Source organism: Acanthopagrus latus, chromosome 6 (genome assembly GCF_904848185.1).
Source record: "Acanthopagrus latus isolate v.2019 chromosome 6, fAcaLat1.1, whole genome shotgun sequence".
Classification (NCBI taxonomy): Eukaryota; Metazoa; Chordata; class Actinopteri; order Spariformes; family Sparidae; genus Acanthopagrus; species Acanthopagrus latus.
Window position 1 is genome coordinate 5,377,604 of NC_051044.1, and position 11,770 is coordinate 5,389,373.

The 11,770-nt window shown below is 41.8% G+C and overlaps 3 protein-coding genes across 3 annotated transcripts; all 3 read left to right on the plus strand.

Annotated features, from left to right (window-relative positions):
• The first annotated feature begins 65 nt into the window (after positions 1 to 65).
• On the plus strand, positions 66 to 7,376 carry LOC119021804 (monoacylglycerol lipase abhd6-A-like). The gene is made up of 9 exons (XM_037102315.1): positions 66 to 195; positions 2,016 to 2,128; positions 3,670 to 3,829; positions 3,990 to 4,103; positions 4,808 to 4,940; positions 5,037 to 5,197; positions 5,384 to 5,438; positions 5,908 to 6,008; positions 6,652 to 7,376. Exons 2-9 carry the CDS (start codon positions 2,025 to 2,027, stop codon positions 6,829 to 6,831), a joined length of 1,008 nt encoding a protein of 335 aa, XP_036958210.1. The 5' UTR covers positions 66 to 195; positions 2,016 to 2,024; the 3' UTR covers positions 6,832 to 7,376.
• A 463-nt stretch (positions 7,377 to 7,839) lies between these two features.
• Positions 7,840 to 10,760, plus strand: rpp14 (ribonuclease P/MRP 14 subunit). The gene is made up of 6 exons (XM_037099630.1): positions 7,840 to 7,986; positions 9,610 to 9,763; positions 9,866 to 9,950; positions 10,106 to 10,182; positions 10,256 to 10,334; positions 10,621 to 10,760. The coding sequence occupies exons 2-6, from the start codon at positions 9,672 to 9,674 to the stop codon at positions 10,675 to 10,677; spliced, it is 390 nt and encodes a 129-aa protein (XP_036955525.1). The 5' UTR covers positions 7,840 to 7,986; positions 9,610 to 9,671; the 3' UTR covers positions 10,678 to 10,760.
• LOC119020380 (hydroxyacyl-thioester dehydratase type 2, mitochondrial-like) lies at positions 10,649 to 11,431 on the plus strand. Its single transcript, XM_037099629.1, has one exon. It carries the CDS (start codon positions 10,681 to 10,683, stop codon positions 11,164 to 11,166), a length of 486 nt encoding a protein of 161 aa, XP_036955524.1. The 5' UTR covers positions 10,649 to 10,680; the 3' UTR covers positions 11,167 to 11,431.
• The last annotated feature ends 339 nt before the right edge of the window (positions 11,432 to 11,770 follow it).

Here is an 11,770-nt window from a genome sequence, read left to right on the forward strand (position 1 = left end):
ACATGACCATGACTGTGATATTTTCCCATCGGTGCCTGAACGCAGCACGTTCTTTACTGTACTGTGCCTTTAAAACAGATGAAAGCGGTTGTTGTGTAATGTGGGTGAAAGAGGAGGAAGAGGAGGAAGAGGAGGAGGAGGAGCGGGCTGAATGGACGACAGTTTCCTTTGACAGGTCGGAGAGGACTCACACAGGTACAGTGCTGCTGCTGCACAGATGATTATGAACACGCTCCAATGAAATATAAGCTGTTGTGTGTTCAGTCCAGTCGGTGTGTTTGTGTCCAACCTGCCTGTTTCCTTGTGTCGTGTTTGAGATGTGATGTTTCCTCCAGCAGGCAGCAGAACCAGGATTCACGTGTGTCTGAGGAAAAACCTGTTGTTTGTCCTCTCTTTGTTCAATAATTCAGTCTGTAATATATTTACAGTTCTTCTGCAGTAACATGAAGCCAGCCGTGTTCTTGTTAAAGGGATGTTACACCTTCCTGTCCTCCTCTTTTACACTCCACACCTCCTTTTGTTCACCGACGACTCGTCCCTGTAAAACTTTATTTAACCTTGGATTTAATTACAAAACAGTCTGGACTCAAAGGCTTCTTACTCTCTAAGGCCTCCTCATGGTCTTCATCAGTGGATGGAGTTTGACACCTGTGTGTGTGTGTGTGTGTGTGTGTGTGTCAAAGTTCAGTATTGATCTGTAATTATATCAATCATCCAGTGTGTTTACATTATTATCATATTGTTGAACAGAAGTGAATGAATGTAACTGAGTACATTTACTCAAGTTCTGTACTTAAGTAGATTTTTGAGGTCATTTTTTTACTTTATTCGAGTAATTTCCATTTTCTGCTACTTCACACTTCTACTCCTCTACATTTAATTGATTACTATAATCACCAGTTACTTTGCTGTAAAGTATCATATCTATTATGAAAAAAAAGATAGGTTCAATAATCAAAAATCTCTAAATGTTGGATCCAAATAAAGAATACATGTAGATTTATGTATAAATTACTTTTACTTGTACTTTTGATCCTTGAGTACATTTAAGAGCAAATACTTCCAGTCTTTTACTCGAGTACAATTCATCTGGGCGACTCTCACTTTCACAAAAGTTATATTTTAACACGATATGATAACTCTTGGATATTTTAATCACCACCATTGAATTTACATGACTTATTTAAAAGAAGGATTTGTATGTAGATTGTGTACAAGACGTCATTTTGCACCTTGTTAGCTTTGCATGAGACCCTCCCTCCCTCTTCTGTCCATTATATAAAGATATGTTCCCTGTGTTGAAAACATCTGGACATACAGACAAAACAGTCAAATCACACAGATAAAATGTTTTTTCTAGTTCATAAAAAAATGTATAAAACTATTATGTAGCTGATAAGTATGAGGTAATTTGTAGCACTGCATGCTGTGCACATGTTGTCAAGTTTTGTGCTGTGTTGTGTTTTGTTGACGACCACCCGGGAGCCCTCGAGCAGCAGAAATGTCACATCACTAAGCACATGCTGGAAATAATCTTAATGACTTCGTTATGCCTTCATCTGGAGGTTTTTTTTTCTCTATAACTGAAGATGTTATACAACTGCTACACAGGATGACTAGGACTAATAATGACCTTGTGTAAACTTGGGGAATGCCCCTTTAATTACCATGACAGTAGTTTTTAGTTGTTTTTTTGATCCATATACATTTTGCCGATGGGTAATGTTCGGGACATTTAAATGATTAGTCTTGTATATTTGTGGTATGTCAGCCAGCTCGGAGCTCATGGACGCTAGCAGTTTGCATCTGTTTCCAGTCTTTGTGCTAAGCTAGGCTAAAGAGGAATCACAGTAGCACAGGACTGATATTCACCTTCCCATGTGACTCAGCGAATTAGCTACAGATAAGTTTCACAGAATGGTCAGAAGGAGCCGCACATCTTAATTCATCTGAACACAAGTCAGTGTTCTGTTTGTGTGTCGTGTTTATTTTTTATTTTTTATTTTTTTACCCAGGCTGCAGCGATGGAGCTGATCGTGCTGTCAGGAGGGATTCTGGTCGTCCCCGTCCTCGCCTTCATCACCTCCGTCCTGTTCTGGCCTGGGCAGCTCCTGAAGGCCTACAACTGGTAAAAAAAACACACTCACACCCAAACTGGTCAGACTGGTAATTGATTAGTGTTAACTGGTGTGGCAGAGCACACAAGACACCTGCTGGTTCACACTGAGTTTGGGTTCATTGTGACTTTTTACCTTAAAACGTCCTTTCAACGTTTTCAACACATCACACTGTTATGTTGTAATGAGTGAGTTCCTACATTACACCAGATAAACTGTTACCTGGGATCTGTGGACAGCACAGTGACCTTTGTTAATCTGTCAGTCCTTCAAGTTGTCTTATCTTGAATATTATCTTGCTGTTTTAAACGTGTTTTAAAGCAACAGTATGTAGAAATTGGCCTCCCGAAGAGCAAAACCGCTGCTGTAATACAAACCCCACGTGTGTGAGGGTTTGTCTGATGTGATGTATGTGCTAACTACAAACAGAAGTCATTACATCATGACAGTGTGATGTGTTGGAGACATGTGACGCTGTGACCCAACCCTCTCACTGAAGTTACATAGTGCAGGAACAAGTGACAGAGACGCTGTTCAACCTGTCACACTGACGCTGTGATTTCTTTTTAATTCTTAAAATAAAACAAACAGTTTTGTGACAGAGTGTGAGGTCACAGCTGCTGTAATGTTGCTGCCTCAAGAATAAACTTACATTGTGAGGAGGGAGGACCGTGACCTTACCTACTGGACTTCGTCCAAGCTGTAAAAAAAAAAGAGCTTATTTGTTGGCAGATTATCATCACACACACACACACACACAGCTGAGTCACTGTCACATAATGACCTCTTTGTGAGCAGCGTTGTGAAGTTATAAAATACCACAAATCACTGAAACATTGCATGAAATTAGATTAGATGACATGGTTATGCCATCGATGAGGTAAAATGATAACAACAGAACAGAACACATTCAAGCCAAACATGAATCTAGTAACATAAAGAGGCACGCAGTGTTTATGGACGGACTCACGCCAGCTTTTATAAAGGTTGAACAAGTATTCTGAATGTCTGAATGCTGAGAAAGTAAGAATGAGTAACTACTATTTGTATTACTACTATTGTAATTTTTTCGTAATCCTTTATATCTGCAGGGAGGCCACACTAGTGAGGTTAACCTGTGTGTACACTAGTCAAAGACACATGAGTTTGTTACAGTCAGCCATGTTTTTTCCATCTCCAACTTCTGACTTTCAAATGTCAGAAGTTGGACATTTTTATTCATGAAATTCAGACGTCTGACTTTGACAAGAACACAGCGTTAGTCTCATTCAGTGGCTTGTTTGATTAACTGGTCCGTTCAACACTTTGTTCTAAGGTGATTTTCAATGTCTCAACTAATACTGACCAGATTCCCTGATCACAATACACAGAAACCTTAGAAATTATAAAAACATCTGTAGTGAAAGTCATGCAAGTCTCTGTAGCACAGCTGCAAATCAAGTCTTATTGACTGTGTGGAATGATAAACACGGAATGATGCTAGAATTATACACATTATGCTTCCGATGATAATAAATGATAATCCAGGTGATGCTGCTGGTATCCTCTGCAGGTACTGGCGTCGCAGGCTCGGCCTCGTGGTCCGTTACTCCAACTATGGAAGTTACCGCTTCTGTTATTCCAGCCGTGGGACGCCAGGGGGCGCTACGCCGACGCTGCTGATGCTGCACGGCTTCTCCGCTACCAAGGACATGTGGCTGCCTGTTGTCAAGGTAACACAGACACACAACTGTTCTCACGTACACACTCTTATGTGAGATTGTGCAGAAGAAAGAAGGTGAGATGGTCGGATGGAAGGAGGAAATAATATACTGTACATGTAAGTGTGTACCACCTGTCGTTTCAGTTGGGTGCGTTTGTTTTCCCCTCCAGTATCTCCCCAGAAACCAGCATGTGGTCTGTGTGGACATGCCGGGACACGAGGGGACGAGTCGCACCGGGGCAGAAGACTACTGCATTCAGGGCCAGGTCCGAAGAATCCACCAGGTCTGTACGAGTGAGAGCGTCGAGACGACATCTCGGCTTTTTGTTCAACATCTGAAGTAGAATTTGAAGGATAAAACTTGGGTAGAACTATGTTGCGGTTAGGATAAGAGTTGTAGTGAATCCATCACACAGTCTTTGGCGGACTCTGCTCAGTCACCCTTGTATGCAGGAATTCTGCAAGCTTGGTTCTGGTTCAGTATCTGAGTGAATGTCTCAGTGAATGTTCCCCTTTGTTCAGCTGTGCCCTGCAGAGCGACTGATCCCTGTGAGCCGTCCGCCTGTTGATTTAACTGTTGCTACGTCACAAGTTACTCAGCAAAAGTTCTGGGAAACACACAGATTCTTCCTCTTCTTGATGATTAGATGTTTAGATGGAGAATAATGATTAGTTTGGAGCTGGAGGCCGGACACGGTTAGCTTAGTTTAGCATAAAGACTGGAGGCGGGGCTCTGTCCAAAGTTAAGACAAATGAAAGCTTGATAATAAACAATATGTTTAAATCGGTGTGCAAACAGGTTGTTTCTTGGGGGCAGTTTGAGCAGCTCTGTCAAGTTTTGTAATCACAGTGATGTTGCCACGTTGGGCATCATCGTGTCTGTACAGAGACGACAACCAAAACCTGATTTTCACTGAGTGTAACTGTTGTTGTCCCGAGAGACAATCAGTTTGATAACACATTTCTCTGTTTGTGTCTCTCTGTTCAGTTTGTGCAGAGTATCGGTCTGGACAAAAGACCCTTCCATGTGGTCGGGACATCGATGGGTGGGAACGTCGCGGGTGTGTACACTGCCCATTACCCAGATTACCTGTGCAGCGCCACCTTGATTTGCCCAGCAGGTAAACGCAACAGCAGACACCTGGTATAATTTCCTTAAGACTGTTGCAAGAAGCAGAACTACAGATGTGTCTCTGTCCGTCCTCTCCGTCCTCCAGGTCTTGTTTATCCCACGGACTCCGAGTTCATCAGTCGTCTGAGGGAGTTGGAGAAGAACGACCAGCAGGAGGAGCCGATCCCTCTGATCCCGTCCACCATTAAGGAGCTGGAGGACATGTTGAGACTCTGCTGCTTCACCCCCATCAACCTCCCCCGGCCGGTACAAATCCAGATTAAGACACTTTACGGGCTTCACACAACTTCATATACTGTAGAGTATAACAATATCAGTGCAGCTACGTGTGCATACAAGTAGTTTACAGCGAGAACTGTTACTGCAGTATTTGGGGAATACTGACTGACACTGTGTGTGTATGTGTGTGTGTGTGTGTGTGTGTGTTGTCAGGCTATGCGGGGTCTCCTTGACAACAGGATTCCCAACAATGGTTTCTACAAAGAAGGTCAGTCTGCTCATACTGATCACCAGCACTGCCTTAATTTTCTGTCTGTTTTTAATTGATTAGCCAGAAGTTCTCTGATGACGGGTTGGCACTTTATTTGCCTCCCCTGTTTTTTAATCATCAACACTTCCTCATAGTGAACCTTTTTGATGATAAATACAGAATAATAAACTTTTGCGCAGCACTAATTCAGTCAGTACACCTACAGAATCATGTCGTACTCACCATTGTATCTTTTTAACACCTAGAGTGTTTGTATCTGGTCATTAATTCCACATTTCTAGCTTGCCTCTCTGCCATATTTCTGTCAAGACGTTGAAGATGAAACTAAACACTTCCTGCTCAGGTTTTTCACATTAAAAGCCCTTCAGCAGCTCAGAGACACGTGTGTGAATGATACTGGGAATCCAAAGAAAGAATAATGAAGTGCTGGGTCACACTGATAGCATCTGTTGTGTCTGTTGTTCAGTGTTCATGGAGATCGTCGGGGAGAAGTCTCGTCACTCGCTGCAGGAGAACCTGCATCTAATCACAGCACCTGTGCAGGTCATCTGGGGGAAGGAGGACCAGGTATGAAAGAAGCACAGCGATGCAGCGAAGGTTGTTGAATAAAACAGATACGTCAAGAAAAGAGGTGTAACCACCAAGTGAATAAATGTTTTAAAATAGATTTAATGTGCACAGCCACATTGTTTTGTCATCATGACTTTATCAGATAACATTCAACATGTGACCAACAAGGTAAAGAGACTTCACCTGAGACAACACAGGTGCAGCAATGGAAGAAGGAATTAGATGGTTTACTAAAATAAAAGTAGCAAAATTAAAATGTAGAAATGTCATTAGTATACTCCATTACAGTCCTGCATTTAAAAAAAAAATACTTTAGTTAAGTACATTAGTTTTGTAAAGCAAATCTACTGAAATATCAAAAGTTAAAGTACTCACGACATAAAGGCCTCTCTGTATGTTATATTATGATATTAATGGATCATTATTATTGATTAATTTACATTTGAGGAGGACTCAAATGTTGTAGTTGGTTAGGATGGATATTATTCTATAAATCTGACTTAATGAAGATAGAAATAGCTGTACGATCATAATAAGGACATGAATAAAACAAATCCACAATAATCTCAGCTGATCACTGCAGGTGCTGCCAAAATCCACAGATGCATCAAGCTGCTGATAAACCTGTCTTCTGTCTCAGGTGGTGGACGTGTCGGGGGCGACGGTGCTGCAGTCGACGCTGCCGAACTGCCAGGTGGAGCTGCTGGAGAACTGCGGTCACTCTGTGGCGCTGGAGCGGCCCAGGAAAGCCGCGAATCTCATCATAGACTTCCTGTCTGCGCAGGATGCCAGCGGTGAAAAAGCCAAGAAACATTCCTAAAGAAAACATTTTTTTAACCACGCGTTTACTGTTTTGTACTTAATACGTCTGTGATGCTGACCCCTGACCTCACGATGGATGATGAAGGCGAGGAGAATGAAGGTTATGATGAGGATGTAAACACTGAAGGTGATGATACAAAAGTGTCGACGTCTGTGAGAATCCAACGAATGCACAAAAATATCGCAGACTGTCAGACATTACTGAAGTTTTTACCTGTTTGGTTGCAGGTGGCTGTGGTCTCTTTTTTTATGTTAATGTTGGATGAAAACATTCTGTGTTGGGATTTTGCACATGTTGCCTCCATGAGAAACTGTATTTCAGTCTTTTGTTTCATGTCAAGTCTCCTGCTCTGGACAGACTGCATATTAAACCTCATAAAACCACATTTCAGAAAATCAAGAAAGACAAACGTTCAGTACTGTAAGTGAGAAAGATGACAGATTTATTTCACTGTTTGTTAAACGAGATTGTTCTATAATTTCAGAGAGTCTTTGGATTATAAAAATAAATCTCCTAAAGAAAATAATTTTTGTGAAAATGTATTGGAAACTTGTGTTTTGTGTTTCTGTAGTAATACGTCAGCCGGCCGCTGGGTGGCGACACATCTTTACAGCGCTATCAAAATCAAAGAGTAGATATGTGAATGAAGATGTCTCACTCCATACCGGGAACCTTCAATCTTTTTAAATTATTTGAGTTCATATCCTAAAAAAAATAGTGCGAAATACAGTGGATTTTGTATTTACCATGCATAACTTTTCATCTGCGTGATTTATTAAAAAGTATTAAAAAGATACTCAAACTTGATCGTGATCTGAAAATAGAAAATTGTTAAATGGCCTGCCGCATCATAGTTTGACTTCTGTTTAATAAATGTAGGAAAACATCTGTTTATTTCTGCGATACTAAAATTGTCATCAATATAAATATTACTAATTTAAAACTTCATGGCATAAATAGACAAACTGGATCGACCTTGGCGTGTGATACCTCCATGTCCGAAGTTCTGGCAGTGTGATACATCACACTATTTTACACCTCTTTGATATTTAACACGGTTGTGATGACTGCGCATGCGCACAACTAGATGTGTTGTTAAGTCGTCAGACTTTGTTCATAACACGCTGTCATCTCTGCACGTGGAGTTTGTAGGTGAGTTGACTGTTTGACTTTTACTTTATAAGACATTTAACATTAACAGACGGTAGTTAATTGACTGTCAGCTGTGTTTAACCGTCAGTGTAGCAGCCAATAGTTAGCATAGCTGAAGTTAGCCACCTAACTTGGCTAATGTTTGACCTCCTGTTAGCTGGTGTTACCTTCAGGTTGTGCAGCCTCGTAGCTAAACTACAGAGTGTCTGACATTTACAGGTGGACATGTGAAGTCTGTCAGATATGTGGAGCCTGTTAATTAAAAAAAAACATATTAATATACAAGACGTCCAACCGCTTCAGCCTGGTGGTTAGCTGCTATCTTGTTAGCTACGTCTGTTGTTTGTATGTTTGCCAGCATAAAAGTCTGACAGGTGTTTCTGTTTGTTTTGTTTGGGGACTCTGAATTTACCTTCTTTGTTCTCAGTTGTGTGTTGCTCAGAATCTTTTAATTGGATCGGTGTTCCGTTTTGTACTTAAAGGCAAACAGCTTTTCCTGGGCAACAGAAAGCAATTTATAATTGACATCCTTTGTCTGGCTTGTGCAAATTTAATTGCTTTTTAAAAATACAATTAGTTCAATTAAATAATTAAAATGTGTAAACCTGATGACAACAGACTCACTCAAGTTTGAACTACGCAACACACACCAGAGGTGGGAGACTCAAGTCATTAAATTGGAGGACTTGAGACTTACATATCTAACATTGATTAAAGACTCGACTTGACTTTGACTTGGCATTCATAACTTGAGACTTGACTTAGATGACTCGCAAGTCTTGGCTTTTCTTTCTTTCTTTCTTTTTGACGCATATTGAGAGGTTAGTTTCGTTTTTGATACTCTGCTCTCAAAGATTATTTCTTGCCTGGGTGATTTTGGCCGCCGTCTTGGTTAAAGCGTGTGTGTGTGTGTGTTTCAGATATAGTGTGCTCAGTGCGCACAAAGACATGGTTTTAAACGTAGGCGCGCATTATCTATCGGCTCACATTCGGTTTGACGCACTTGTGACGCGACGGACCTGCTTCTCCCTCAGGTGTTGTGTCTCTCTGAAAGGAGAAGGGGGCCCATGTGTGTGAGTTTTCCTCTACATCCCTCCGAGATGTATTTCAGGACAGAACAGACATGTCCTGTGATTGTCAGCCTCCTTTTATAGAGGGGGGGCAACAATACCTGAGAGTGATATTCTCAGCTGTCTGGATGTGCAGTATGGTGCAGTTCCAGCGTTGATATTAATCTGATCTTATTCTTGGATTCATGGGTTTGCAAAACAATTGTAACATTGATCAACTATACTATCAACATATTACTGACTAACCACCTTCTTCTGTTTACTGTGTCTACAGATATGAAGAATACATTGACACAAACTTCTTGTGACTTGTTTGACCTCAGCTATGACTCGACTTGACTCGCTTGATTTTCATCACAGTATCTTGAAGGTTAAGACTTGAGACTTGCTTATGATTTGCCCTTATGTGACTTACTCCCACCTCTGACACACACACACACACACGCAGGGATACTTGTATGTGTACAAAATACAGACCCAACAGACTTGTGTGGTTTGAACTCACGCTGAGTTTTCCTGATGTCTGTTTAACCTTCAGTGGTTTGTTTTCTAGTCTGAAGTCAGCTGATCGACCTGCTGCTCTTCATCTGTTGGAGTCACTGATGCTTTAATAGAATGAGCTCCGCAGACAAGAAGGACAAACCTGCAGTTTACCAACGGGTCGTGTTGAAGAACGCCTCTCCGTATCACTACATGAAGGTCTGCCTGTAAGTAAATGTAAATATAAAATGTTATGTAATTGTGGTAATAACAGTAACTATTAATATCTATAGATTCATCCCACATGATATTTCTGTGTGTGTGTTTAGTGTGCTGGAGGATGAATCTACCAGACTGAGCGCAGTTGATTTGAAGCAGTTTATCATCTCAGGTCTGAGGAGTCTGTATGGAGAGGTGAGGTCATCAACACGGTCCGCTGAGCACAGTGTGATCTGCTGCGTTTATTCTCATTAGTTGTTGCCCTACAGTTCATGTGACTGAAAAGTTCATAGTTTATTTGTCTGTTTAAAAGACATTTTGTCTCATACATTTGTATACTTGTTCTTCAGGTGGGAGCAGCGTTGACTTTTGACCTGTTGAAGTACGATGAAGACACTCTCACTGCTTTTCTGCGTGTTAACAGCAGGTGAGGTCGACACCAGCAGAATGAGAAGACATTTTAGACATTATTTCTTTAAAATGTTTGTTGTTGTTTTCAGGGGTTTGGTGAAGCTGTGGAGCTCTTTGACTCTGCTGGGCTCGTACCAGAACCAGGCCTGTGCCTTCAGAGTGCTGCAGGTCAGCAGGATTCACTTCATCTCAGTGTCCAGAAATAATCTTTCTGTCAGGCTGACTGACTGAAAGCACTTTTCTACAATGGGATTGTGACTTCATGACTTTAAAATGGAGTTAACTCTACTGGAGCTCATATGGGTGGGACACAGTCTGGGGCATTATTGTAAATGTGATGAATTGTATGATATTTCCTGTGTTGTGTTTATGTTTCTGTGTTGAATCTGTTCAAGCTGTGAAAACAAATCCACCTCTCAGACATTAAAGACTGTCTTATCTTTCTCAACCTCAGGTGTCTCCGTTCCTGCTTGCACTGACAGGAAACAGTCGGGAGCTGCAGCTGGACTGAAGGATGAGTTTCATGTGGAGAAGTATCGTTAGTAACTCTCGGCTCTGCCTCTCGTCTGTCAGAGCAGCTCCGTCCTCCTGTCGGCTGCTCCACATGGGACAGCGAGCCTCCCTCACCAAAGCATTCTCCACCCGTGATGTTGAGCTGTTCGCCGAGCTGACGGGTGACACCAACCCCCTCCACCTTGACCCGGTCTACGCGAAGACCACCTCCTTCGAGACACCCATCGTCCACGGCGTCCTCATCAACGGCCTGATTTCAGCCGTGCTCGGCACAAAGATGCCCGGCCGTGGCTGCGTCTTCCTGTACCAAGAGATCCGCTTCCCGGCGCCGCTCTACATCGGCGAGGAGGTGCTGGCTGAAGCCGAGGTCCACAAGATCAAGATGTCGTTCGCCTTCATCGCCGTGACGTGCTCCGTCAAGGACAAGGTGGTGATGGAGGGGGAGGTGATGGTGATGATGCCTGAGGATCAGCAGCAGAAGGAGTGAGAGGAGGAGGACACACCGCGCTGCTCTGCGTGTGCCAGCTTAACTTGGATGAAAAAGATTTTTCTGCTTGATGGAATTTGCTCCATGATGCTGTTATTTTTGTTTTTCATTGATCGTGTACTTGAATCCTGGCAACAAGAAGTTGACCACAGAGACATGTCAGTCATGGAGGATTTATTTTTTTTAGTGTGTTTAATGTGTAAGATCTGCCCAGTATCTTGGTTAAAGTGTGAAATCTGTGTGGAATAAAAACGCTCAACAACAACTCTGTTTTCAAACACTTTTCCTTTGAATTTATCAAATCTATTCCAGTCCCGTCACAGAGTTCACTAGAGTTCTTCATTTCACTTCCATTCATTGCCCCTGTCGACAGAAATGACTTGAATGGGTGATTAATCAATTGGTTGATGAAAAACGCCCTTAGTGTTTCCAAAGACAACATCCTCAAATGTCTTGTTATGGCCACATTTTGAATATATTGATTAATCAGAAAAGACATTTTTCAACTTATTTTTTATTCATATTGTTTGTTTTTGTTGAGGCGTCTCTATTTTTGTTATCCTCTTTGCTGCTTGCACTAATGCTGATTTCCCTATTGTTGGAC